The sequence below is a fragment of the Pongo abelii genome, chromosome X (assembly GCF_028885655.2).
Source record: "Pongo abelii isolate AG06213 chromosome X, NHGRI_mPonAbe1-v2.0_pri, whole genome shotgun sequence".
NCBI lineage: Eukaryota > Metazoa > Chordata > Mammalia > Primates > Hominidae > Pongo > Pongo abelii.
Genome location: NC_072008.2, coordinates 75703730 through 75731130, shown reverse-complemented (window position 1 = coordinate 75731130; position 27401 = coordinate 75703730). Strand labels below are relative to the sequence as shown.

Here is a 27401-nt window from a genome sequence, read left to right as displayed (position 1 = left end):
TTCCTGAGGGAATACAGGAATGCGCCACCATTCCTGACTAATTTTTGTATTTTTGGTAGAGACAGGGTTTCACCATGTTTCCCAGGCTGGTCTCCTGAGCTCCTGAGCTCAAGCGATCTGCCTGCCTACTGGCCTTTTTTTCTAGATTTTTCTTTCTTTCTTTTTTTGAGGCAGAGTCTCACTCCATTGCCCAGACTGGAGTGCAGTGGCATAATCTCAGCTCACTGCAACCTCCACCTCCCAGGCACAAGCAATTCTTGTGCTTCAGCCTCCTGAGTAGCTATGACTGCAGGCATGCCAGGCTAATTTCTGTATTTTTAGTAGAGACAGGGTTTTGCTGTGATGGCCAGGCTGCTCTCGAACTCCTGGCCTCAAGTGATCCACCCACCTCAGCCTCCCAAACTGCTGGGATTATAGGCATGAGTCACCACCACTGGCCTTCACTGATCTTTTATATATATTTTTTTCATTTTAATTTCATTTATTTCTATTCTGATCTTTATTATTTCTTTTCTTCAACTAACTTTGGGTTTGGTTTGCTTTTGCTTTTCTAGTTGTTTAAGATGCATCATTAGGTTGTTTGGAGTTTTTCCTCTGTTTTGATGTAGGCACTCATAGTGATGAACTTCACTCTGTATCCCATACGTTTTGGTATGTTGTGTTTCCATTATCATTTGTTTCAAGAAAATTTTCAATTTTCTTCTTCTTCTTTTTCTTTTTTTTTTTTTGAGATAGAGTCTCCCTCTGTCGCCCAGGCTGGAGTGCGGTGGCATGATCTCTGCTCACTGCAACCCTGCAACCTCCGCCTCCTGGGTTCAAGCAATTCTCCTGCCTCAGCCTCCCAAGTAGCTGGGATTACAGGCACCCACTATCACACCTGGCTAATTTTTGTATTTTTATTTTAACTAATTAATTAATTAATTTTTTGTTTGTTTGTTTTGAGACAGAGCCTCACTCTGTAGCCCAGGCTGGAGTGCAGTTGCACCATCTCGGCTCATTGCAACCTCTGCCTCCCAGGTTCAAGCGATTCTCCTGCCTCAGCCTCCCAAGTAGCTGGGATTACAGGCGTGCACCACCACTCCTGGCTATTTTTTAAAAAATATTTTTAGTAGAGACTGGGTTTCACCATGTTGGCCAGGCTGTTCTGGCCAACATGGTGAAACTCCTGACCTCAGGTGAGCCGCCTGCCTCAGCCTCCCAAAATGCTGAGATTACAGGCATGATCCACCACACCTGGTCCTTTTTTTTTTTTTTTTTTAAATACAGGACCTCTCTTTGTCACCCAGGCTGGAGTGCAGTGGCATGAACATACAGGTATGCACCACCACGCCTGGCTAATATTTGTATGTTTTGTAAAGACTAGGTTTTGCCAAGTTGCCCAGGCTGGTCTTGAACTCCTGAGCTCAAGTGATCCGCCTGCCTCGGCCTCCACATTACAGGAGGTGCTGGGATTACAGGTGTGAGCCATGGTGCCCAGCCTCTATATTTTCTTTTTCTATTATATTTATGATGATGGTTAGGGAGGTAGACATTAGCTAATTTGTTTCATCAAGTCTTTAGAATATAGTTCCAATGTATACTCAATACCAGCCCTGTCCAGTAGAAATATAATGTGAGTTAGAAATGTAACTTAAAATTTTCTAGTAATCACGTTTAAAAAGTAAAAATAAATAGGTGAAATTAATTTTTAATATAATAATAATTTTAATGCTATAGCCCAGCATATTCATACATTTTTGTTCCAGCATATAATCAGTATACAAAATTGCTGAGATATTTTACATTCTTATTTTAAACTAAGTCTTCGAAACCCATGTGTATTTTACAATTAAAGCACATCTCAATTTGAACTAGCCACATTTTAAGTGCTCAGTAGCCATATATTGCTACCATATTAGACAGTGCAGATCTAGACTAAAAAGTTTAGTAGTAAAACTCAGTCAAGATAATTGGCTTTCATTGAATCTCAAAGGACTTTATTTGTAATCTTCCCTGAACTATCTTTTCCTTTAAATACAACAATGGGATCCTCAGATTAAGAATGATAGAGTTATTAGGAAATATCCCAAGAGAGGGCCACATAGTTTAGAATCATGAGCATACTTATACAGCCTGTACAGAAATCTTACAGATAATCGGGGAGATAATCGCTGATGCCACCTGGTATGCACCTATTAGGGGGAATAGTACAGTTTATGGCCAGGTGCCGTGGCTCACGCCTGTAATCCCAGCACTTTGGGAGGCCGAGGCTGGTGGATCACGAGGTCAGGAGATCGAGACCATTCTGGCTATCATGGTGAAACCCCGTCTCTACTAAAAATACAAAAAATTGGCCGGGTGTGCTGGTGGGCACCTGTAGTCCCAGCTACTCGGGAGGCTGAGGCAGGAGAATGGCGTGAACCCGGGAGGCGGAGCTTGCAGTGAGCTGAGATTGCGCCACTGCACTCCAGCCTGGGCGACAGAGTGAGACTCCGTCTCAAAAAAAAAAAAAAAAAAAAAATACATTTTATAAAATAAAGACGTTGAGTGACCCACAGAATTGAACTTTCTTAGTATGCCATACAGTGTCTTCCAAGTTCTGGCCCCTATATACCTTTCTAATGGTGTTTTCTCCAGCCATACATAACTACTTACGCTTGTTTGAATTCATTGTGCTTTTTCACACCTTTGTGCTTTGCCGTCTGGCATGTTCCTTTCACTCAGTATCTGCCTGGAAATCTCTAACTCATCCTTCAACCCCACCTCAAGTAACAATTCAGTGAAGCTTATCCTGCTATTCCTATATTCCATCCCTCAAATGGGCATTTATGCAATCCTTTTACATTCCTGTAGCGTCTTCCACTCACAGCACTTATTACATTATATTATAATTTTTAAATTTTTATTTTTAATTTTTTCCCTTCATCCTACTTTGATCTCATGACTGATTACTACTATAATTTTCAGAATTTAATTACCTTTGGTAGTGTAATCCTCATGATGGTATAGACTGCTTCACTCTTCTTTATATTCCTAGCAAGATACCAGGCATTCAAGAAATGTTTGTTGAACTAAATTTTACAAGGAGACATGTAGACATCAGCCAAAGCAGAAAGAGTGCAGTTTCCTTGGATTCTGTTCAGGGCTGAGTTGCTAATAGCTTTGATCTTGGCCAAGTTAGTTAACTTCTCCATGCTTTATTTTAATCAATTATAAAATTAGAGTGTATTACTGGAATTTTAAGGTGATTTAGAACTTTAAAAAGTTGGTTCATTGATGCATGTATGAGACTGTGTCTTGTTCATGTCATATGTTTGGTGCTTAACAAAGTACTTGGTTATCATTAAAATTTTATTGAATGATTGAATAAAATAACTGTCTCCTTTCTTCCTTCCTCCCTTCCTCCCTTCCTCCCTTCCTCCGTTTCTCCCCTTCCTTCCTTCCTTCCTTCTTTCTTTCTTTCTTTCTTTCCTTTCTTTCTTTCTTTCTTTTTCTTTCTTTCCTCTTTCTTTCTTTCCTTAGATGGAGTCTCTCTCTGTCGCCCAGGCTGGAGTGCAGTGGCATGATCTCGGCTCACTGCAACTCCACCTCCTGTGTTCAAGCGATTCTTCTGCCTCAGCCTCCCAAGTAGCTGGGACTACAGGTGCACGCCACTACGCCCAGCTAATTTTTGTATTTTTAGTAGAGACGGGGTTTCACCATATTGGCCAGGCTGCTTTCGAACTCCTGACCTCGTGATCTGCCTGCCTCGGCCTCCCAAAGTGTTGGGATTACAGGCATGAGGCACCGTGCCCAACCAACTCTTGTCTGTTTCATTCATATTGCCTACAAGGATAGTAACACTATCACCAAGAGTTACTCTCTCTCTGTATATATATAACATATATGTTATATATATACATGTTATATATATTATATATATATGTTATATATATAATATATATATGTTATATATATGTTATATATATAATATATATGTTATATATATAATATATATATGTTATATATATGTTATATATATAATATATATGTTATATATATATAATATATATATTTTTGAGACGGAGTCTTACTCTGTTGCCCAGGCTAGAGTGCAGTGTCATGATCTCGGCTCACTACAACCTCTGCTTCTTGGGTTCAAGAAATCCTCTTGCCTCAGCCTCCTGAGTAGCTGGGACTCCAGGTGCACGCTACCACATCTGGCTACTTTTTTTTGTATTTTTAGTAGAGATAGGGTTTCACCACGTTGGCCAGGCTGGTCTTGAACGTCTGACCTCAAGTGATTGCCTGCCTCGGCCTCTCAAAGTGCTGGGATTATAGGCGTGAGCCACTGCACTTGGCCTATGTATATATATTTTTAATTGTTAGCTAATTGTTAGTGGATACATAGTAGATGTATATATTTATGGGGTATATGGGATATTTTGATACAAACATACAATGTGTAATAATTATACCAGGGTAAATGAGGTATCCATCATCTCAAACATTTATCCTTTGTATTACAAACAATCTGATTATACTCTTTTAGTTATTTTCAAGTGTACAATTAAATTGTTATTGCCTATAGTCATCCTGTTTTGCTATCAAATACTAGAATCTTATTCATTCTATTTTTTTGTACCCATTAGCCATTTTCCCTTCCTCTCCTTCCCGTCCCCCCCACAACCTCTCCCAGCCTCATTCTGCGCTCTATCTCCATGAGTTCAATTGTTTTAAGCTCTCACAAGTAAGTGAGAATATGCACAATTTGTTGTTCTGTGCCTGGCTTATTTCACTTAACATAATGACCTCCAGTTCCATTCATGTTGTTGCAAATGACAGGATCTCATTCTTTTTTTATGGCTGAAGAGTACTCCATTGTGTATACATATGTAGCACATTTTCTCTTTTTTTTTTTCTTTTTTTTAATTTGAGATGGAGTCTCTCTGTGTCACCCAGGCTGGAGTGCAGTGGCACGATTTTGGCTCACTGCAACCTCTGCCTCCTGGGTTCAAGTGATTCTCCTGTCTTAGCCTCCTGAGTAACTGGGATTACATGCATGCGCCATCACTCCTGGCTAATTTTTTGTATTTTTAGTAGAGATGGGATTTCACCATGTTGGCCAGGCTGGTCTTGAATCCCTGACCTCAAGTGATCCACCGGCCTAGGCCTCCCAAAGTGCTGGGATTACAGGCATGAGCCACCACGCCTGGCCCATTTTCTTTTTTTTTTCTTTTTAATTTTCATGGGCACATAGTAGGCTTATGTATTTATGGGGTACATGAGATGTCTTGATACAGGGATGCAATGTGAAATAAGCACCTTATGGAGAATGGGGTATCCATTCCCTCAAGCATTTACCCTTTGAGTTATAAACAACCCAATTACACTCTTTTAAGTTATTTTAGTTTTTGAAACAGGGCCTGGCTCCATTTCCCAGGCTGGAGTGCAGTGGTGTGATCTTAGCTCACTGTAGCCTCCACCTCCCAGGGTCAAGCGATCCTCCCACCTAATCCTCCCACGTAGCTGGGACTACAAGCATTTGCCACCATGCACAGCTAATTTTTGTATTTTTTGTAGAGACAGGGTTTCTCTATGTTTTCCAGGATGTTCTTGAATTCCTGAGCTCAAGCAGTCCACTTGCCTCGGCCTCCCAAAGTGCTGGGATTACACGCCTGGCCTTAAGTTATTTAAAAATGTACAATTAAGTTATTATTGACTATAGTCACCCTATTATGGTATCAAATAGTAGGTCTTATTCATTTTTTATATATTTTTTGTACCCATTAACCATCCCCACTTTTCTCCCAGCTCCCACTACCCTTCTCAGCTTCTGGTAACCATCCTTCTACTCTCTATGTCCATGAGTTCAATTGTTTTGATTTTTAGATCCCACAATTAAGTGAGACCATGCAATGTTTGTCTTTCTGTGCTTGGCTTATTTCATTTAATATAATGATCTCCAGTTCCATCCATGTTGTTGCAAGTGACTGGATCTTATTCTTTTTTTTTTTTTTTTGAGGCAGAGTCTTGCTCAGTCGCCCAGGCTGTAGTGCAGTGGTGCGATCTCCGCTCACTCCAAGTTCTGTCTCCCAGTTTCACACCATTCTCCTGCCTCAGCCTCCCGAGTAGCTGGGACTACAGGTGCCCACCACCACACCTGGCTAATTTTTTTTTGTATTTTTAGTAGAGACGGGGTTTCACCATGATAGCCAGGATGGTCTCGGTCTCCTGACCTCGTGATCCACCAGCCTCGGCCTCCCAAAGTGCTGGGATTACAGGCGTGAGCCACCACGCCCGGCCTGGATCTTATTCTTTATTATGGCCAAATAGTAGTACTCCATTGTGTATAGGTACCACATTTTCTTTTCTTCTTTCTTTCTTTCTTTCTTTCTTTCTTTCTTTCTTTCTTTCTTTCTTTCTTTCTTTCTTTCTTTCTTTCTTTTTCTTTCTTTCTTTCTTTTCCTTCCTTCCTTCCTTCCTTCCTTTCTTTCTTTCTCTCCCTCTCTCTCTTTCTTTTCTTTTCTTTTTTTTTTTGAGGAGTTGTCTTGCTCTGTCACCAGGCTGGAGTGCAGTGTCGTGATCTTGGCTCACTGCAACCTCTGCCTCCCAGGTTCAAGTGATTCCCCTGCCTCAGCTTCCCGAGTAGCTGGGACTACAGGCGCATGCCACCATGCCCAGCTAATTTTTTTGTATTTTAGTAGAGACGGGGTTTCACCATGTTGGCCAGGTTGGTCTCCGTCTCCTGACCTCATGATCCGCCCGCCTCGGCCTCCCAAAGTGCTGGGATTACAGGTGTGAACTACTGTGCCCGGCCCAATTTTTAGATTTTTGAAGACCCTCTAAACTGTTCTCCATAGTCGTTGTACTAATTTACATTTCCACCAACAGTGTATGAGGGTTCCCTTTTCTCCACATCCTCACCAGCATTTGTTATTGCCTGTCTTTTGGATATAAGCCATTTTAACTGGGATAAGATGATACCTCATTGTAATTTTGATTTGCATTTCTCTGATGATCAATGATGTTGAGCAGCTTTTCATATGCCTGCTTGCCATTTGTATGTCTTCTTTTGCAAAATGTCTATTCAAATCTTTTGCCCATTTATTGATCAGATTATTAGACCTTTTTTCCCATAGAGTTGTTTAAGCTCCTTATATCTTCTGGTTATTAACCCCTTGTCAGATGGGTAGTTTGCAGATATTTTCTTCCATTCTGTGGGTTGTCTCTTTGCTCTGTTGATTATTTCCTTTGCTTTGCAGAAGCTTTTTAACTTGATGTCGTCCTATTAGTCCATTTTTGTTTTGGTTGCCTATGCTTGTGGGGTATCACTCAAGAAATTTCTGCCCAGACCCATGTCCTGGAGATTTTCCCCAATGTTTTCTTGTGGTAGTTTAACAGTTTAAAGTCTTAGATTTAAGTCTTTAATACATTTCGATTGGATCTTTGTATATGGAGAGAGATAGGGGACTAGTTTCATTTATGTGCATGTGGATATTCACTTTTCTCAGCACCATTTATTGAAGAAACTGTTTTTTGTCCAGTGTATGTTCTTGGCACCTTTACAAAAGTGAGTACACTGTAGGTGTGTGGATTTGTTTCTGGGTTCTCTATTCTGTTCCATAGTCTATATGGCTTGTTTTATATGAGTACTATGCTGTTTTGGTTACTATAGCTCTGTAGTATAATTTGAAGTCAGGTAATGTGATTACTCCAGTTTTGTTCTTTTTGCTTAGGATAGCTTTGGCTATTTTGGGCCTTTTGAGGCCCCATATAAATTTTAGGATTCTTTTTTCTATTTCTGTGAAGAATGTCATTGGTATTTTGATAGGAACTGCATTGAATCTGTAGACTGCTTTGGGTAGTATGGACATTTTAACAATATTGATTCTTCCAACCCATGAACATAGAATATTTTTTCATTTTTTGGTGTCCTCTTTATTTCATTAGTGTTTATTTATATTTTTTTTAAGTTTTGGGATACATGTGTAGAACATACATGTTTGTTACATAGGTATACATGTGCCATGGTGGTTTCACTGCACCTATCAACCCATCATCTAGGTTTTAAGCCCTGCATGCATTAGGTATTTGTCCTAAGGCTCTCCCTCCCTTTGGCCCCCACCACCTGATGGGCCCTGGTGTGTGATGTTCCCCTCCCTGTGTCCATGTCTTCTCATGCTCAACTCCCACTTATGAGTGAGAACATGTGGTGTTTGGTTTTCTGTTCCTGTGTTAGTTTGCTGAGAATGATGGTTTCCAGCTTCATCCATGTCCCTGCAAAGGACATGAACTCATTCTTTTTTTATGGCTGCATAGTATTCCATGGTGTAGACGTGCTATATTTTCTTTTTCCATTCTATCATTGATGGGCGTTTGGGTTGGTTCCAAGTCTTCACTATTGTAAATAGTGCTGCAGTAAACATATGTGTGCCTGTGGCTTTATAGTAGCATGATTTATAACCCTTTGGGTGTATAATCACTAATGGGATTGCTGGGTCAAATGGTATTTCTGGTTCTAGATCCTTGAGGAATTGCCACATTGTCTTCCACAATGGTTGAACTAATTTACACTCCCACCAACAGTGTAAAAGTGTACCTATTTCTCCGCATCCTCTCCAGCATCTGTTGTTTCCTGACTTTTTAATAATCGCCATTCTAGCTGGTGTGAGATGGTATCTCATTGTGGTTTTCCTTTGCATTTCTCTAATGACCAGTGATGATTAACTTTTTTTCATATGTTTGCTGGCCGCATAAATGTCTTCTTTTGAGAAGTGTCTGTTTATATCCTTTGCCCACTTTTTGATGGGGTTGTTTTTTTCTTGTAAATTTGTTTAAGGTCCTTGTAGATTCTGGATATTAGACCTTTGTTGGATGGATAGATTGCAAAAATTTTCTCCCAATTCTGTAGGTTGCCTGTTCACTCTGATGGTAGTTTCTTTGGCTGTGCAGAAACTCTTTAGTTTAATTATATCCAATTTGTCAATTTTGGCTTTTGTTGCCATTGCTTTTGGTGTTTTAGTCATGAAGTCTTTGCCTATGCCCATGTCCTGAGTGGTATTGTGCAGGTTTTCTTCTAGGGCTTTTATGGTTTTAGGTTTCACATTTAAGTCTTTAATCCATCTTGAGTTAATTTTTGTATAAGGTGTAGGGAAGGGATCCAGTTTCTGTTTTCTGCATATGGCTAGCCAGTTTTCCTGGCACCATTTATTAAATAGGGAATCCTTTCCCCATTGCTTGCTTTTGTCAAGTTTGTTGAAGATCAGATGGTTGTAGATGTGTGGTGTTATTTCTGAAGCTTCTGTTCTGTTCCATTGGTCTATATATCTGTTTTGGTACCAGTACCATGCTGTTTTGGTTATTGTAGCCTATTAGTATAATTTGAGGTAAGATAGCATGATGCCTCCAGCTTTGTTCTTTTTGCTTAGGATTGTCTTGGCTATACAGGCTCTTTTTTGGTTCCATATGAAATTTAAAGTAGTTTTTTCTAATTCTGCAAAGAAAGTCAATGACAGCTTAGTAGGAATAGCATTGAATCTATAAATTACTTAGGGCAGTATGCCCATTTTCATGATATTTATTCTTTTTATCCATGAGCATGGAATTTTTTTCCATTTGTTTGTGTCCTTGCTTATTTGCTTGAGCAGTGGTTTGTAGTTCTCCTTGAAGAGATCCTTCACATTCCTTGTAAGTTGTATTCCTAGGTATTTTATTCTCTTTGTAGCAATTGTGAATGGGAATTCACTCACGATTTGGTTCTCTGCTTGTCTGTTATTGGTATATAGGAATGCTTGTGATTTTTGCACATTGATTTTATATGCTGAAGTTGCTTATCAGCTTAAGGAATATTTGGGCTGAGATGATGGGGTTGTCTATACAATCATGTCATCTGCAAACAGAGATAATTTGGCTTCCTCTCTTCCTATTTGAATACCACTTATTTCTTTTTCTTGCCTCATTGCCCTGGCCAGAACTTCCAACACTATGTTGAATAGGAGTGGTGAGAGAGGGCATCCTTGTCTTGTGCCAGTTTTCAAAGGGAATGCTTCCAGCTTTTGCCCATTCAGTATGATATTGACTGTGGGTTGTCATAAATAGCTCTTATTATTTTGAGATATGTTCCATGAATACCTAGTTTATTGAGAGTTTTTAGCATGAAGGGCTGTGGAATTTTATCAAAGGCCTTTTCTGCATCTATTGAGATAATCATGTGCTTTTTGTCATTGGTTCTGTTTATGTGATGGATTGTGTTTATCGATTTGCATATGTTGAACCAGCCTTGCATCCCCGGGATGAAGCCAACTTGATCATGGTGGATAAGCCTTTTTGATGTGCTGCTGGATTCGGTTTGCCAGTATTTTTTTTTTTTTTTTGACGGAGTCTCGCTCTGTCACCAGGCTAGAGGGCAGTGGCGCTATCTTGGCTCACTGCAACCTCTTCCTCCCGGGTTCAAGTGATTCTCCTGCTTCAGCCTCCCGAGTAGCTGGGACTACAGGCATGTGCCACCATGCCTAGCTGATTTTTGTGTTTTTAGTAGAGACGGGGCTTCACTAGGTTGGCCAGGATGGTCTCGATCTCTTGACCTCGTGATCTGCCTGCCTTGGACTCCCAAAGTGCTGAGATTACAGGTGTGAGCCACTGCGCCTGGCCTGGTTTACCAATATTTTATTAAGGATTTTCGCGTCAATGTTCATCAGGGATAATGGCCTGAAATTTTCTTTTTTTGTGTGTGTGTCTCTGCCAGGTTTTGGTATCAGGATGATGCTGGCCTTATAAAATGAGTTAGGGAGGAGTCTCTCTTTTTCTATTGTTTGGAATAGTTTCAGAAGGGATGGTACCAGCTCCTCTTTGTACCTCTGGTAGAATTCAGCTGTGAATCTGTCTGGTCCTGGGATTTTTTTTGATTGGTAGGCTATTAATTACTGCCTCAATTTCAGAACTTGTTATTGGTCTATTCAGGGATTCGACTTCTTCCTGATTTAGTTTTGGGAGAGTGTATGTGTGCAGGAATTCATCCATTTCTTCTAGATTTTCTAGTTTATTTGTGTAGAGATGTTTATTGTATTCTCTGATGGTAGTTTGTATTTCTGTGGGACCAGTGGTGATAGCCTCTTTATAATTTTTTATTGTCTATTTGATTCTTCTCTCTTTTCTTCTTTATTAGTCTAGCTAGTGGTCTATCTATTCTGTTAATCTTTTCCAAAAATCAGCTCCTGGACTCAATGATTTTTTGAAGGGTTTTTTGTGTCTCTGTCTCCTTCAGTTCTGCTCTGATTTTAATTATTTCTTGTCTTCTGGTGGCTTTTGAATTTGTTTGCTCTTGCTTCTCTAGTTCTTTTAATTGTGATGTTTGGGTGTCAATTTCAGATCTATCCAGCTTTCTGATGTGGGCATTTAGTACTATAAATTTCCCACTTAACACTGCTTTAGCTGTGTCCCAGCACAACAACCCTGGTGTGTTGTCTCTTTGCTCTCATTGGTTTCAAAGAACTTCATTATTTCTGCCTTAATTTTGTTATTACCCAGTAGTCATTCAGGAGCAGGTTGTTCAATTTCCATGTAGTTGTGTGGTTTTGAGTGAGTTTCTTAACCCTGAGTTCTATTTTGATTGCACTGTGTTCTGAGAGACTGTTTGTTATGATTTCCTTTCTTTTGTTATGATTTCCGTTCTTTTGCATTTGCTGAGGAGTATTTTACTTCCAGTTATGTGGTTGATTTTAGAATAAGTGCTACGTGGTGCCGAGAAGAATGTATATTCTGTTGATTTGGGGTGGAGTGTTCCGTAGATGTCTATTAGCTCCACTTGGTCTAGAGTTGAGTTCAAGCCCTGAATATCCTTGTTAATTTTCTGTCTCGTTGATCTAATATTGACAGTGGGGTGTTAAAGTCTCCCACTATTATTGTGTGGGAGTCTAAGTCTCTTTGTAGGTCTCTAACAACTTGCTTTATGAATCTGGGTGCTCTTGTATTGGGTGCATATATATTTAGGATAGTTAGCTCTTCTTGTTGTATTGATCTTTTTACCATTATGTAATGCCCTCATCTTTTTTGATCTTTGTTGGTTTAAAGTGTGTTTTATCAGAGACTAGGATTGCAACCCCTGCTGTTTTTTTGCTTTCCATTTGCTTGGTAAATAACCCTCCATCCCTTTCTTTTGAGCTTATGTGTGTCTTTGCACGTGAGATTGATCTCCTGAATACAGCACAGTGATGGGTCTTGACTCTTTATCCAATTTGCCAGTATGTGTCTTTTTTATTTTTGAGACTAAGTCTTGCTTTGTCTCCCAGGCTGGAGTGCAGTGGGTCGATCTCATCTCACTGCAACCTCCGCCTCCCAGGTTCAAGGGATTCTCCTGCCTCAGCCTCCCAAGTAGCTGGGATTACAGACGTGTGCCACAATGCCCAGCTATTTTTTGTATTTTTAGTAGAGACAGGGTTTCACTATGTTGGCCCAGCTGGTCTTGAACTCCTGACCTCGTGATCCATCTGCCTCAGCCTCCCAAAGTGCTGGTATTGCAGGCGTGAGCCACTGCGCCTGGCTAGTCTGTGTCTTTTAATTGGGGCATTTAGCTCATTTACATTTAAGGTTAACATTGTTATTTGTGAATTTGATCCTGTCAGCATGATGCTATCTGGTTATTTTGCTCATTAGTTAATGCAGTTTCTTCATAGTGTTGTTGGTCTTTATATTTCGGTGTGTTTTTGCAGTGGCTGGTACCAGTTTTTCCTTTCCATATTTAGTGCTTCCTTCAGGAGCTCTTGTAAGGCAGGCCCGGTGGTGACAAAATCCCTCAGCATTTGCTTGTCTGGAAAGGATTTTATTTATTTTTATTTATTTTTATTTTTTTTGCTTATGAAGCTTATTTTGGCTGGATATGAAATTCTGGGTTGAAAATTATTTTCTTTAAGAATGTTGAATATTGGCCCCCACTCTCTTCTGGCTTGTAGGGTTTCTGTAGAGAGATCCACTGTTATTCTGATGGGCTTCCCTTTGTGGGTAACCTGATCTTTCTCTCTGGCTGCCCTTAACATGTTTTCCTTTGTTTCAACCTTGGAGAATCTGACGATTGTGTGCCTTGATGTTGCTCTTTTCAAGGACTATCTTAGTAGTGTTTTCCATATTTCCTGAATTTGAATGTTGGGCTGTCTTGCTAGGTTGGGGAAGTTCTCCTGGGTAATATCCTGAAGTGTGTTTTCCAACTTGGTTCCTTTCTCCTCATCACTTTCAGGTACACCAATCAATCATAAGTTGGATCTTTTCACATAGTCCCATATTTCTTGGAGGCTTTGTTCATTCCCTTTCACTCTTTTTTCTCTAACCTTGTTTTCTCGCTTTATTTCATTAGTTTGATCTTCAATCACTGATACCCTTTCTTCTACTTGATCGGATTGGCTATTGAAGCTTGTGCATACGTCACGTAGTTCTCATGCCATGTTTTCAGCTCCATCAGGTCACTTAAGGTCTTCTCTACACTGTTTATTCTAGTTAGCTATTCATCTAATCTTTTTTTCAAGGTTTTTAGCTTCCTTGCGATGGGTTTGAACATCCTCCTTTAGCTTGGAGAAGTTTGTTATTACCGACCTTCTGAAGCCTACTTCTGTCAGCTCGTCAAAGTCATCCTCCATCCAGCTTTGTTCCATTGCTGGTGAGGATCTGTGATCCTTTGGAGGAGGAGAGGCACTCTGGTTTTTAGAATTTTCAGCTTTTCTGCTCTGGTTTCTCCCCATCTTTGTGGTTTTATCTACCTTTGGTCTTTGATGTTGGTGACCTACAGATGGGGTTTTGGTGTAGATGTCCTTTTTGTTGATGTTGATGCTGTTCCTTTCTGTTTGCTAGTTTTCCTTCTACCAGTCAGGTCCCTCAGCTGCAGGTCTGTTGGAGTTTGCTGGAGGTCCACTCCAGACCCTGTTTGCCTGGGTATCAGTAGCAGAGGGTGCAGAACAGCAAATATTGCAGAACAGCAAATATTGCTGCCTGATCCTTCCTCTGGAAGCTTCATCCCAGAGGGGCACCCGCCTGTTTGAGATGTCAGTCGGCCCCTACTGGGAGGTGTCTCCCATTTAGGCTACATGGGGGTCAGGGACCCACTTGAGGAGGCAGTCTGTCCATTCTCTGAGCTCAAACACTGTGTTGGGAGAACCACTGCTCTCTTCAGAGCTGTCAGACAGGGACGTTTAAGTGTGCAGAAGTTTCTGCTGCGTTTTGTTCAGCTCTGCCGTGCCCCCAGAGGTGGAGTCTACAGAGGCAGCCAGCCTTGCTGAGCTGCAGTGGGCTCTGCTGAGTTTTAGTTTCCTCAGCTGCTTTGTTTACCTACTCAAGCCTCAGCAATGGCAGACGCCCCTCCCCCTGCTAGGCTGCTGCCTGGCAGTTTGATCTCAAACTGCTGCCCTAGCAGTGATCAAGGCTTTGTTGGCATGGGACCTGCCAAGCCAGGCGTGGGACACAATCTCCTGGTGTGCTGTTTGCTAAGACCGTTGGAAAAGCAGAGTAGTTGGGCAGGAGTGTCCCGTTTTTCCAGGTACCATCTGTCATGGCTTCCCTTGGCTAGGAAAGGGAAATCCCTTGACCCCTTGCCCTTTTTGGGTGAGGCGATGCCCTGCCCTGCTTTGGCTCACCCTCCGTGGGCTGCACACACTGTCCAACCAGTCCCAATGAGATGAACCAGGTACCTCAGTTGGAAATGCAGAAATCACCCGTCTTCTGTGTCGATCATGCTGGGAGCTGCAGACCAGAGCTGTTCCTATTTGGCCATCTTGGAATGGAATCCTGAATTAACCTCTTTATCAGTATATAATGACCTTTGTCTCTTTTTAGTTTTTTTCATGAAATCTGTTTTTTCTGACATAAGTATCGGTACTCTTGCTCTTTTTTGGTTTCCATTGTCATGGAATATCTTTCCATCCCTTTATTTTCAGTCTATGTGTGTCTTTATATGTGAAGTGTGTTTCTTGTAGGCAAGGGATCAATGGGTTTTGTTTTCTCAATTTAGCCACTCTATGTCTTTTGATTTGAGAGGTTAGTCCATTTACATTAAATGTTATTATTGATAAGTAAGAACTTACTCATGCCATTTTGTTATTTATTTTCTGTTTGTTTTGTGGTCTTCTCTTCCTTCTTTCCTTCCTGTCTTCCTTCAGTGAAGGTGATTTTCTCTGGTGACATGATTTAGTTTCTTGCTTTTTATTTTTTGTGTGTTGATTGTATATTTTTAGGTTTGTAGTTACCACGAGTCTTGCAAGTACTATCTTATAACCCATTATTTTAACCTGATAACAACTTAGCACTCTGCATAAACAAACAGGGAAAAAGAAAACTAATAAAAACCTTATGCCTTAACTTCATCCTCCTGCTTTTTAACCTTTTTGTTGTTTTTATTTGTATCTTATTGTACTATTTCTGGAAAAGTTGTAGTTATTATTTTTCGTTGGTTCATTGTTTATTCATTCTACTTACAGTAGTTTACACACCACAGTTACAGTGTTATAATAATTGTGTTATAAGAGTGTTACTTTTTTTTTGTACTTACTATTACCAGTGAGGTTTGTACCTTCAGATAATTTTTTTTTTTGAGACGGAGTCTCACTCTTGTCACCCAGGCTGGAGTGCAATGGTGCAGACTCGGCTTACTGCAACCACCGCCTCCTGGGTTCAAGTGATTCTCCTGCCTCACCCTCCCAAGTAGCTGGGATTACAGACGTCTGCCACCACTCCTGGCTAATTTTTGTACTTTTTAGTAGAGACGGGGTTTCACCACGTTGGCCAGGCTCGTCTCAAACTCCTGAACTCAGGTGATCCACCCACCTCGGCCTCCCAAAGTGCTGGGATTACAGGGATGAGCCACCGTGCCTGGCCCAGTTATTTTTTATTGCTCTTTATTATTATAAGAGAGGATCAAAATCCTCTCTTTAGCATTTCTTGCAAGGCAGGTCTGGTGTTGATGAAATCCCTCAGCTTTTGTTTGTCTGGGAAAGTCTTTCTCCTTCACATTTGAAGGATATTTTCACTGGATATACTATTCTAGGGTAAAAGTTTTTCCCTCAGCACTTTAAATATGTCATGCCAGTCTCTCCTGGCCTATAAGGTTTCCACTGAAAAGTCTGCTGCCAGACATATTGGAGCTCTATTGCATGTGATTTGTTTCTTTTCTCTTGCTGCTTTTAGTATCTTTTCTTTATCCTTGAGCTTTGGGGGTTTGATTATTATTACATGCCTTAAGGTGGTCTTCTTGGGTTAAATCTACTTGGTGTTCTATAACCTTTTTGTACTTGGATATTGATATCTTTCTTTAGGTTTGGGAAGTTCTCTGTTATCCCTTTGAATAAACTTTCTATCCCTATGTCTTTCTCTTCCTCGTCTTTAAGGCCAGTAACTCTTAGCTTTGCTCTTTTGTGGCTATTTTCTAGATCCTGCAGGTGTGCTTCATTGTTTTTTATTCTTTTTTCTTTTGTCTCCTCTGACTGTGTATTTTCAAATAGCCTGTCTTCAAGCTCACTAAATCTTTCTTTTGCTTGATCAATTTTGCTATTAAAGGACTCTGATGCCTTCTTCAGTATGCCAGTTGCATTTTTAGTTCAGAATTTCTGTTTGATTAATTTAACTTATTTCAATCTCTTTGCTAAATTTAGCTGATAGAATTCTAAATTCCTTCTCTGTGTTATATTGAATTTCTTTGAGTTTCCTCAACACAGCTATTTTGAATTATCTCTCTGAAAGGTCACATGTCTCTGTTTCTCCAGGCTGGTCCCTAGTGGCTTATTTAGTTCATTTGGTGAGGTCATGTTTTCCTGGATGGTGTTGATGCTAGTAGATGTTCTTTGGTGTCTGGGCATTGAAGAGTTAAGTCTTTATTGCAGTCTTTACTGTCTGGGCTTATTTGTACCTGTCCTTCTTTGGAAGGCTTTCCAGATATATGAAAAGACTTTGGTGTTGTGATCTAAACTGTGTCTGCTTTGGGGGCACCCCAAGTACAGTAATGCTTTGTTTCTTGCAGACTCATAGAGGTACCACCTTGGTGGCCTTCCGTGAGATCCAGAAGCATTCTCTAGATTACCCAGCAGAGGCTTTTCTCTCTCTTACTTTATCCCAGAGTCTCTCTCTCTGTGCTGAAAGCCTGGATCTGGGGGAGGGGTGACAGAAGCATCCCCATGGCCACCACTGCCGAGACTGTACTGGGTCAAACCTGAAGCCAGCACAGTACTGGGTCTCCCCCAAGGCCTGCTGTAACCACCTTTGTAACCAAGGCCCGCTGCTACCACCTTTGTTCACTCAAGGCCCTAGAGCTCTACAATCAGCAGGTGGTGAAGCCAGCCAGCCTTTTGTCTTTCTCTTAAGGGTATGGAGTTCTCCCAGGCCCTGGGTGGGTCCAGAGATGCTGGCTGTCTGGGAGCCGGGACCTGGAGATGGAAACCTTAGACATCTACCTGGTGCACTAATCTACTGTGGTTGAGCTAGTGTTGAAACCCCCAGACAATGTCCTTCCCACTCTTCCCTCCTTTTTCCCCAGGCAAAGGAGTCTATCCTTATGCCCACCACTACAGGCCCATGGGGAGTAATGCCAGGCTACTGCCGATCTTTACTTAAGGCCCAAGGGCTCTTCAGTCAGCTTCTGGTGAATCTTCCAGGCCTGGGACTCATCATTCAGGATAGTGGGCTCTTCTCTGACCCAGGTTAGGTCCAGAGACGGTGTCCAAGAGCCAAGGACTGGAATCCTGGACCCCAAGAGCCTGCTTGGTGTTTTTCCCTACTGTGGCCAAGGTGGCACCTAAGCTCAAGACTTACTCCTCCATCTGCTTTTCTTAAGCAGAAGGGGTCTCTCCCTGTAGCCACCACAGCTGTGAATGCACTGCCTTGAAGGGAAGGATACAGACCTGGTAGGATTCATCACCTGCTAACTAAAGAGCCCTTGGGCCCTGAATAACCATCAATGATAACCAGGAAGTACATACCCACTGTGGGCCTTGCTGCTGTGGGCCTTGGGCGAGACTCTGAGATGTGTTGGCTTCAGGTGTGAACCACTGCATTCACAGCTATCCTTTTAGTCTCTAAAGTTTAGTGTTCTGAATGTGACTAGATAGGTTTCCTCACCAGAATCAAGTTGGAAATTCCTTTGTGATTAGCATGATATTGTCAGCTCTTGCCTCCCCCCACCCCCAGGCAATTGCCTTCCAAAACTTAACATTGCTTTATCTTCCGATGAGTCCAGTTTGTAGGTTTAGGTTTGCTCTATTCTCTGAGCCTGTTGTATTCAAAGGAAGAAAGAATAGTAGCATTGTAGAGTAGGGAAGGTGTTGGTTTGGATTAAGTTATACTGGCCATCAGATTTGAGCTTTAACATACTAGGGGCATATTCTAGGCACCTGTTTAGCTTTGGAGTTGTATCATTTCTCTTTTTATTGTGGTAAGAATGTTTAATATGAGATTTGCTGTCAGCAAAATTTTAAGTATACATTATTGACTGTAAGTATAGTATTGTATAGCAGATCTGTAGTGCTTATTCATCTTGCTTGACTGAAACTTTATGCCCGTTGCTTAGTAACTCCCTGTTACCGCTTTCCCCCAGCCCTTGGAAACCACCATTCTACTCTTTGGTTCTATGAATTTGACTATTTTAGGTATTTCATGTAAGTGGAACCATGTAGTATTTGTCTTGTGACTAGCTTATTTCACTTAGTATAATGTCCTCAAGGTTCATCCGTATTGTCATGTATTATGGAATTTACTTCTTTTTGAAGACTAAATGGCATTTTATTGTATGTATATACCACAGTTTCTTTATCCATTCATTTGCTGGTGGACATTTGCATCATTTCCATATCTTGGCTATTGTGAATAGTGCTACAGTGAACATGGGAGTGCTAATATCTCTTCAAGACCCTGATTTCAATTCATGTGGATAAATACCCAGAAGTGTAATTGCTGTATCATATGCGAGTTGTATTTTTAATTTTTTGAAGAACCTTCATACTGTGTTCCATAGCAGCTGCACCATTTTGCCATCCTACCAACAGTGTACAAGAGTTCCAATTTCTCTACATCCTCACCAATACTTCTTATTTTCTTTCCTTCCTTCCTTCCTTCCTTCCTTCCTTCCTTCCTTCCTTCTTTCTTTCTTTCTTTCTTTCTTTCTTTTTCTTTTTTTTTTTTTTGTGACAGTGTCTCACTCTTACCCAGGATGGAGTGTAGTGGCTCGATCTTGGCTCACTGCAACCTCTGTCTTCCAGGTTCGAGCAATTCTCCTGCTTCAGCCTCCCAAGTACCTGGCACTACAGGTGGCGCCACCATGCCCAGCTAATTTTTGTATTTTTAGTAGAGACGGGGTTTCACCATGTTGCTCAGGCTGGTCTTGAACTCCTGACCTCAAGTGATCCACCTGCCTCGGCCTCCCAATGTGCTGGGATTACAGGCATAAGCCACTGCGCCTGGCCTTATTTTCTATTTTTTGATAGTGGTTATCTTAATGGATGTGAGGTGATATATCATTGTAATTTTAAATTTTAGTTTTCATTTCCCTGATGATTAGTGATGTTGAGATTTTTTCCATATACCTGTTGGCCATTTGTATATCTTCTTGGAGAAATTTTTGGTATTTTAAAATATTTTCTATCTCTGTTGGAATTCTCACTTTGTTCATGCATTGTTCTCTTGACCTCAGTGAGCATCTTCATGAGAGTTGTTTTAATTCTCTGTCAGGTAAATTATATAACTCTATTTATTAGGGTTGGTTTATGGAGATTATCTTGTTCCTTTGTTTGGAACATCTTTGCCTGGTTCTTCATTTTCCTTTACCCACTGTTGGTGCCTGTGTTAAGGCACCTCTCTCATTCTTCATGGGCTTGTCTTGTACAGGAGAAGGGCCCCACCAATTAGCCTTGGCAGAGATTCTGGGGGCCTCTACCACCTCTTTCTCTCCCCAGAAAGAAGCTGGAAGCTGTGGTTTTTGTCTGCTTGTTCTGGGCTGAGCCAGAGTAGAGAGCCATGGCATGTACCAGCTCAAGCCACTGTCTCCCATTCTCCCCTGAGCAGTTAGAGTTTGCTGGACCCATCTGAGCCTCAAAACTAGAGAGATATATGCAAGTTCTTTTGGCAGCTCTGGAGAAGCTGGGGCACTAGAGGCACAGATCAACTCTTTTCCCTCCCCACCATGAAGCAGAGAGCTGGAGCTTTTCATCTGTGGAGGTGTATCATTTCTGCTTGTCATGATTTTCATGAGGTTAGCCTGCCCTGCATCCATCCCTAGTTACTCTCCAGGATCAGGACACTGCTCAGAACTACAATACACTGCTGTGAATAGATCTGTTGGAACTATGGTACATACAGTTCCATCTGACTTCTGCTTTATGACTCGCTGCTTGGATTCTCTTGTACCATATCCAATTTGTCATTTGGGACTTCCTGGAACATTGTATAGGAAAAATTATTATCTTTGTGACCGTGGATAGAAATTACGATTTACAATGTAATTTTAGTCTATGACTAAACCTGTTTGCCTGATTTTGCCAGACCCTTTTGACACTGTTTTGGATATTTTGGCTGTCCTCATTCAAACCAACCTCTGCAGTTTGAATAGTTGTCTTTAGCCCACAATCAGAGCTATAGTGTAGCGCTCTGAATGCTTTTGGCTCATTTCTTTCCTCTCTGCTGTTTTTCAGTTGTCTGAGTGTCCTAGCTTGTCACTTGTTCCAGATCCTTCCTGATAGAACCAGTATACTGGAAAGTACAGGATTTCAAATCAGAAAACCTGAATTCAAGTCCTAGCTTACTACTTTCTATTTTATCACCATCAAGAAGTCACTTTATCCAGCAAAAAGGCCTGATTTTTAAAAAGTCACTTCATTTTGTTAAAACTTAGTTTCCACTTCTTATGAAATAAAAAAATCTTCCTTACAGAATAGATTGAAGATTAAATGAGAATGCATATGAAAAAGCTTCGAGACTGGAAAGCAATATGCAAATGTTAATTTTATTGTCATTTCTGGTTCTTTTCTCACTAAAGAAGTTGTATATAATTATTGTGACTTGGAGTAAAATCTTGAATTGATTTTGGCAGGTCTTTGAGCTGCTTTGGCTTTTGAATGACTGGTTGAGCTGATGGAGGTCACAGGGAAAGAATTGGCAGGACAGTTGATAGATTTTTGCATGTTGTAACAGAAGCTCCCTTCCTCAAGGACAGGGAAAATGTTTATTTTTCATTATACAGTACCTAGAATGTTATCTACTTAATCAGAATTAATTGATACAGATTAATGTGGCTGCCTCAATTGAATGACCCCCTCCCCCAGTTTTAACTAGAATGCATCTCATTTAAATTAAATGGACTGAAATCATGCTGTAAATCATAGTTTCTTTCTGTAGCCAGGAAGATAATTTAATAATTTTTTTCAAAACGTACAATCTTGCTTGATAAAACCTTAATACAGTTTGCTGTCTTCTCATCTCAGGAGTAGACTGCATTTTGTATTTGAGACAGTCTCTGCCGCTCAGGCTGGAGTGCAATGGCGTGATCACAGCTCACTGTAGCTTCAACCTCCTAGGCTCAAGCGATCCTCCCACCTCAACCACCCGAGTAGCTGGGACCACAGGTGTGGGCTACCATGGCTGGCTAATTTTATTTATTTATTTGTAAAGATGGGGTCTGCCTATATTGCCCAGGGTAGTCTCGAACTCCTGGGCTCAAGCAATCCCCTTGCCTTGGCCTCCCAAATTGCTGGGATTACAAGCGTGAGACACTTTGCCCAGCTGTAGACTACATTTATAGAAGTTATTTTCGTCGGGTGCAGTGGCACACACCTGTAATGCCAGCTACTTGGATGGGAGGATCACTTAAGCCCAAGAGTTTGAGGCCAGACTGGGCAACATAGCAAGACCCTGTCTCAAAACAAAAACAAAAACAAAAACAAAAAATAGAATTTCTTTTCTGAGCTTCTCCCAGATGCAAATCTCTTCTTTACAGTGTAACTCTCAACCTTTCAGCTATGTGATCTCTATCACTTACCCAGCTTTGCTGACTGCATTTTATCCTTAAAGGACTGCAATGCTGTCATTGCCTCAGCTGGTGTCAGTGAAGTTGCTCAGCTGAATAACACTGAAAATATGTTTTGAAAGGACCAGAATTATTTAGACAAAAATGAGTTAATAAAACATTAACCACTCAAGAGAACATTCACAAATCAAAATATATGTCTTCATAGTCTCATAAACTATGTAACCAGAAACTATTATTGGTATTCTACAATAACATCTTAGGATTTTTTTTTGAGAGACAAGGTCTTGTTCTGTCACCCAGCTGGAGTGCTGTGGCATGATCATAGCTTAACTGCAGCTTCCACCTCCTGGGCTGCAGTGATCCTCTCACCTCAGCCACCGAGTAGCTGGAACTACAGGTGTGAGCCACCACACCCAGCTAATTTTTAAGTTTTTTGTGGAGATGAAGTCTCACGGTGTTCCCCAGGCTGGTCTCAAACTCCTGAGCTCAAGCAGTCTACCTGCCTCAGCCTCCCAAACTGTTAGGATTACAGGCATGAGCCACCACAGCTGGCCAGGATGTTTTTTTTAAAACATGGTGGCATGTGCTTGTAGTCCCAGCTACTCAGGAGGCTGAGGCAGGAGAATTGCTTGAACCTGGGAGGCGGAGATTGCAGTGAGCCAAGATCGGCCACTGTACTTCAGCCTAGGTGACAGAGTGAGACTCTGTCTTAAAAACAAAACAAACAAATGAAAGTTTATATTGGGGTTTTGTTTTCTTCTCAAAAATATTTTTAAAAATCTGTTTTTTAAACAATATTTGTATTTTTAAAAACATCAATTTTAAAATCTCCCTGATTCTGTTACCAATATTTTGAGTAAGGGCTATATAAATATATGCCCCTCAGCCCAATACTTACCTAATCTTAGAGGAGTCAAGATATTTAACATCAGTCTTTCCATTAAACAACTTATGGGAAAAAGAAAGATAGAGGGTTTCTTTTTTCTTTTTTCTTTTTTTTTTTTTTTTGTTTGAGATGGAGTCTTGTTCTGTTGCCCAGGCTGGAGTGCAGTGGCCGATCTCGGCTCACTGCAACCTCTGCCTCCTTGGTTCAAGCGATTCTCCTGTCTCACCTTCTGGAGTAGCTGGGACTGCAGGCACGCGCCACTGTGCCTGGCTAATTTTTGTATTTTTCTTTTCATATGTATTTTTTCACCTAAAGTATTTAAAATGTGTGAATTTTAAATACTTTTTAATTTGCTTTGTGAAGTCTTTATTTGAATATATAGTCTTATGTTTAGCTAGAATTTTAATTTTTAATTTTTATTTTTATGCGTACATAGTAGGTGTATATATTTATGGGATACATGAGATATTTTGATACAGACATATAATGTGTAATAATCACATCAGGGTAAATAGGATATCCATCACCTCAAGCATTTGTTTAATTGAAATTTTTGTAGCTGATTTATTTTTTATTGTAGCAAGGTAAAAGTTCTGTTTATTTTAGCAGCTTAAAAATCTTTTAGAAGGTGCTTTTATAGTACTGTTATGAATATTAATAACATTTTTGCTAATTTGAGGCTCAGGAATGTTGCAAGAAATTAGAAATATGTAGCTTATGGACATTTCTGTCACATGAGTTTGAAAAAAACCTCAATTTTGATAATATGAAGGGCATCAGTTGTGATTCTACATCATGCTTATTGTTTAGTTTTAGTTTTTTTTGTTTTTGTTTTTTTTTGAGACACAGTCTTGCTCTGTTGCCCAGGCTGGAATTCAGTGGCATGATCTGAGCTAACTACAATCTCAACCTCCCAGGCTCAAGCAATTCTTATGCCTCAGCCACCCCAGTAGCTGGGATTACAGGCGGGCACACGACGCCTAGCTAATTTTTGTATTTTTAATAGAGATGGGGTTTTGCCATGTTGACCAGGCTGGTCTCGAATTCCTGGCCTGAAGTGATCTGCCTGCCTCAGCCTCCCAATGTGCTGGGATTACAAGCATGAACCACTGCGCCTGGCCTAGTTTTAGTTCCAGTTTTTTTTTTTTTAGATGGTGTCTTGCTATGTTGCCCAGCCTGTTTCAAACTCCTGGGCTCAAGGGATCCTCCTGCCACAGCCTCCTGAGTAGTTGGTACTACAGGCGTGGAACATCCTGCCCAGCTAATGCTTGCGTTTGAAGGAATTCCATGGCCTAGTAAGATTCAGCTATGTGGAGTCTGGAGCTGAGACCATTTAGAAAATGGTGACATCATTTGTGCAGATTCAATAGCTGGTTAATGTTGCTAATTGAGCATGTCATTTTTTTCTCGCGAAGTAAGTTCAAGACTTCAGAGCCAGCAGTTAGCTATGTCTGTCTAATGTGTGAAAATATTAATAAGTTTTTCAGTTTTACAGGGCACATATCCAGATCTTCTTTCAGAATTTCTACATTTTCTAGTTTTGAAGACATTGTTAAGTTCAGTTTTGTAGGGTTTTTTGTTTGTTTTAGAGAAAGGGTCTCACTCTGTAGCCCATGCTGGATGGAGTACAGTGGCAGGATCGTAGCTCACTGTAGCCTTGAACTCCTGGACTCAAGTGATCCTCCCACCTCAGCCTTTGGACTAGCTAGGACTAAAGACGTGTGCCACCATGCTTGGCCTGTTTTGTACTTTTAATATTACCTAATAACATTGCTATTTGTGAAGTCAATGCATTTTACTTTGACTCCCAAAGAATGCAAATTTTATTTGAAAATTGTACTCTAGCTTAAAGAAACTTTAAGTCTCCAGTTTGGTTTTACTCTAAGGATCAAGTTCCTTCATGCTGTATTCATTTGGACAATGATTTAGGCATAGGTTTAAAAATGATTTGCTACATTTAGCCAATGGTAATAGTTCACAGCACATTTATCATCCATTGTTATTTCAGAAGTTGTTGAAAACCTGGTTACAAATGATAATTCACCTAACATACCAGAGGCAATTGATAGACTCTTCAGCGACATAGCAAATATCAACAGGGAGTCTATGGCTGAAATAACAGACACTCAGGTTAGTATAAAAATAATTCTGTTTATGATAAGTTTTGATGATTCTTCATTTTAACCAATGTATTTTATAGGTAAAAAAGTAGTCTTCATGCTTAACCATTGCTAAACATATAAAAATCTATTTTTGGATGTTCACACCTAATTTAGGGGGAAAAATTTTAGAAACCAATGGGAAAACATGTGCTCGTTTAATATTTATTATTTATTTATTTATTTATTAGTAATGTTATTTATTATTAATATTTATTAACCTCTCCAGGCTTCAGTTTTCTCATCTGTTAAATGATAATAGTAATACCCACCTCCAAGTGTTGTTGTGAATAGTAAACAAAATAACATATATAAAGTCCTGGGCACATACTAGCTCTCTTTTCCTTCCCTTTGCAGCAAAGTAGTGGAGCCACCCAGTAGTGGAGAACTCAGTTGACTATAAGCCTTCAGAAGTGCTTTTCTGGGGGGTAATTTTCTAATGTTTAAATGAAGGTCTGTTACTTACTTAATATGGAAGTTGTCTTGAGGCTTGAAACACTTTTGAGAACATTTACCTTGGGCAAATACTTCCATTTTGGTGACTACTTATATGGAAAGGTGAGAAGAAAGTTTATTGTAAATCTCTCTTCCTCTTTATATATATATATGTATCTATATATGTATATATGTGTTTATGTATATATAAATACCTTTAGATATAATTTACATACCATGCAATTCACCCATTTCAACTATACAATTCAATAATTTTTAGTATTTCACAGAGTTGTTGTGCACCTATCACCATAGTTAGTTAATTTTAGAATATTTTCATCACCTCAAAAAGAAACCTCACACCCATTCACAAACACTCTCCATTTCCTCCCATCCTCTTCCCTCCCTCACCCTCAGCCCTAGGCAACCACTAATCTACTTTTGGTCTCTATGGTTTTGCCTAATGAGGACATTTTATATAAATAGAATCATACAATGTGTGGTTCACTGACTGCTTTCACTTAGCAAGATGTTTTCAAAGTTCATCCATATTGTTGCATGTATTTGTACTTCATACATTTTTATGACTGAATAATATCCCATTGTATGGATATACCATATTTTGTTTGTCCATTCATCTATTCATGAACGTTTTCATTGCTTCCACCTTTTGGCTATTATGAATAATGCTGCTATGAATACTCATGTACAGATTTTTATGTTTTCGTTTTTCTTAGGTTTGTACCTAAGAATGAAATTGCTGGGCCATGTGTTAACTCTAAACTTTTTTTTTTTTTTTTTTTTTTTACTTTTTTTAAATTTTAAGTTCTAGGGTACATGTGCACAATGGGCAGGTTTGTTACATATGTTACATATGTATACATGTGCCATGTTGGTTTGCTGCTGCCAGATTGTTTTCCAAAGTGGCTGCACCATTTTACATTCCCACTAGCAATACAAGAGGGATCCAGTTGGCTGGGCGCAGTGACTCACGCCTGTAATCCCAGCACTTTGGGAGGCTGAGGCGGGCAGATCAGGAGGTCAGGAGATCGAGGCCATCCTGGCTAACACGGTGAAACCCTGTCTCTACTAAAAATACAAAAATTAGCTGGGCATGGTGGCAGGCGCCTGTAGTCCCAGCTACTTGGGAGGCTGAGGCAGGAGAATGGCGTGAACCCGGGAGGCAGAGCTTGCAATGAGCCGAGATTGCACCACTGCACTCCAGCCTGGGCGACAGAGCGAGACTCCGTCTCAAAAAAAAAAAAAAAAAAAAAAAAAGAGGGATAGAGGGATCCAGTTTTTCCACCTCCTTGCTGACATTTGTCATTATTTGTCTTTTTGATTATAGTCATCCTAGTGGGTATGAACTGTTATCTCATTGTGTTTTTTATTGTGGTAAAATACACATAACATAAAATTTACCATCTTAACTATCTTTAGGTATATAGTTCCCTTGTGTTAAGTATGTTCACATTGTAGAGCTATTATCCAGAACCCTTTTCATCTTGCAAAACTGAAACTCTATACCCATTAGGCAACTCCCCCTTGCCCTCTAAAATTCTTACAAATTTTGGGATCAGCTTGTCAACCATCATTCTAATTTCTGTCTCTATAAATTTGACTACTCTCGGTACCTCATGTAAGTGGAATCATGTAATAATTGTCTTTTTGTGGCTGGTTTATTTCTCTTAGTATAATGTCTTCAAGGTTCATCCATGTTGCAGCATGTGTCAGAATTTCCTTCCTTTTTAAGACTGAATAATCCATTGTATGTGTATACCACATTTTGTTTATCCATTCATTTGTTGATGGACACTTGGGTTGCATCTACCTTTTGCCTATTGTGAATAATGTTGCTATGAGCATTGGTATGGAAATTTCTGTTCAAGTCCCTGCATTTAGTTCTTTTGGATATATACCCAGAATTGGAATTGCTGTATCATATGGCGATTCTCTTTTTAATTTTTTGAGGAACCAC

At 40.2% G+C, this 27401-nt stretch overlaps 1 protein-coding gene across 1 annotated transcript in view; it reads left to right on the top strand.

Annotated features, from left to right (window-relative positions):
* The window catches only part of TEX11 (testis expressed 11), a 377626-nt gene that overhangs the window by 7602 nt on the left and 342623 nt on the right, over positions 1-27401 (top strand). The window contains exon 3 of the mRNA XM_024240693.3: positions 24838-24959. Within this exon, the coding sequence (XP_024096461.1) occupies positions 24838-24959 (122 nt within the window). The remainder of the gene's footprint in view (positions 1-24837; positions 24960-27401) is intronic.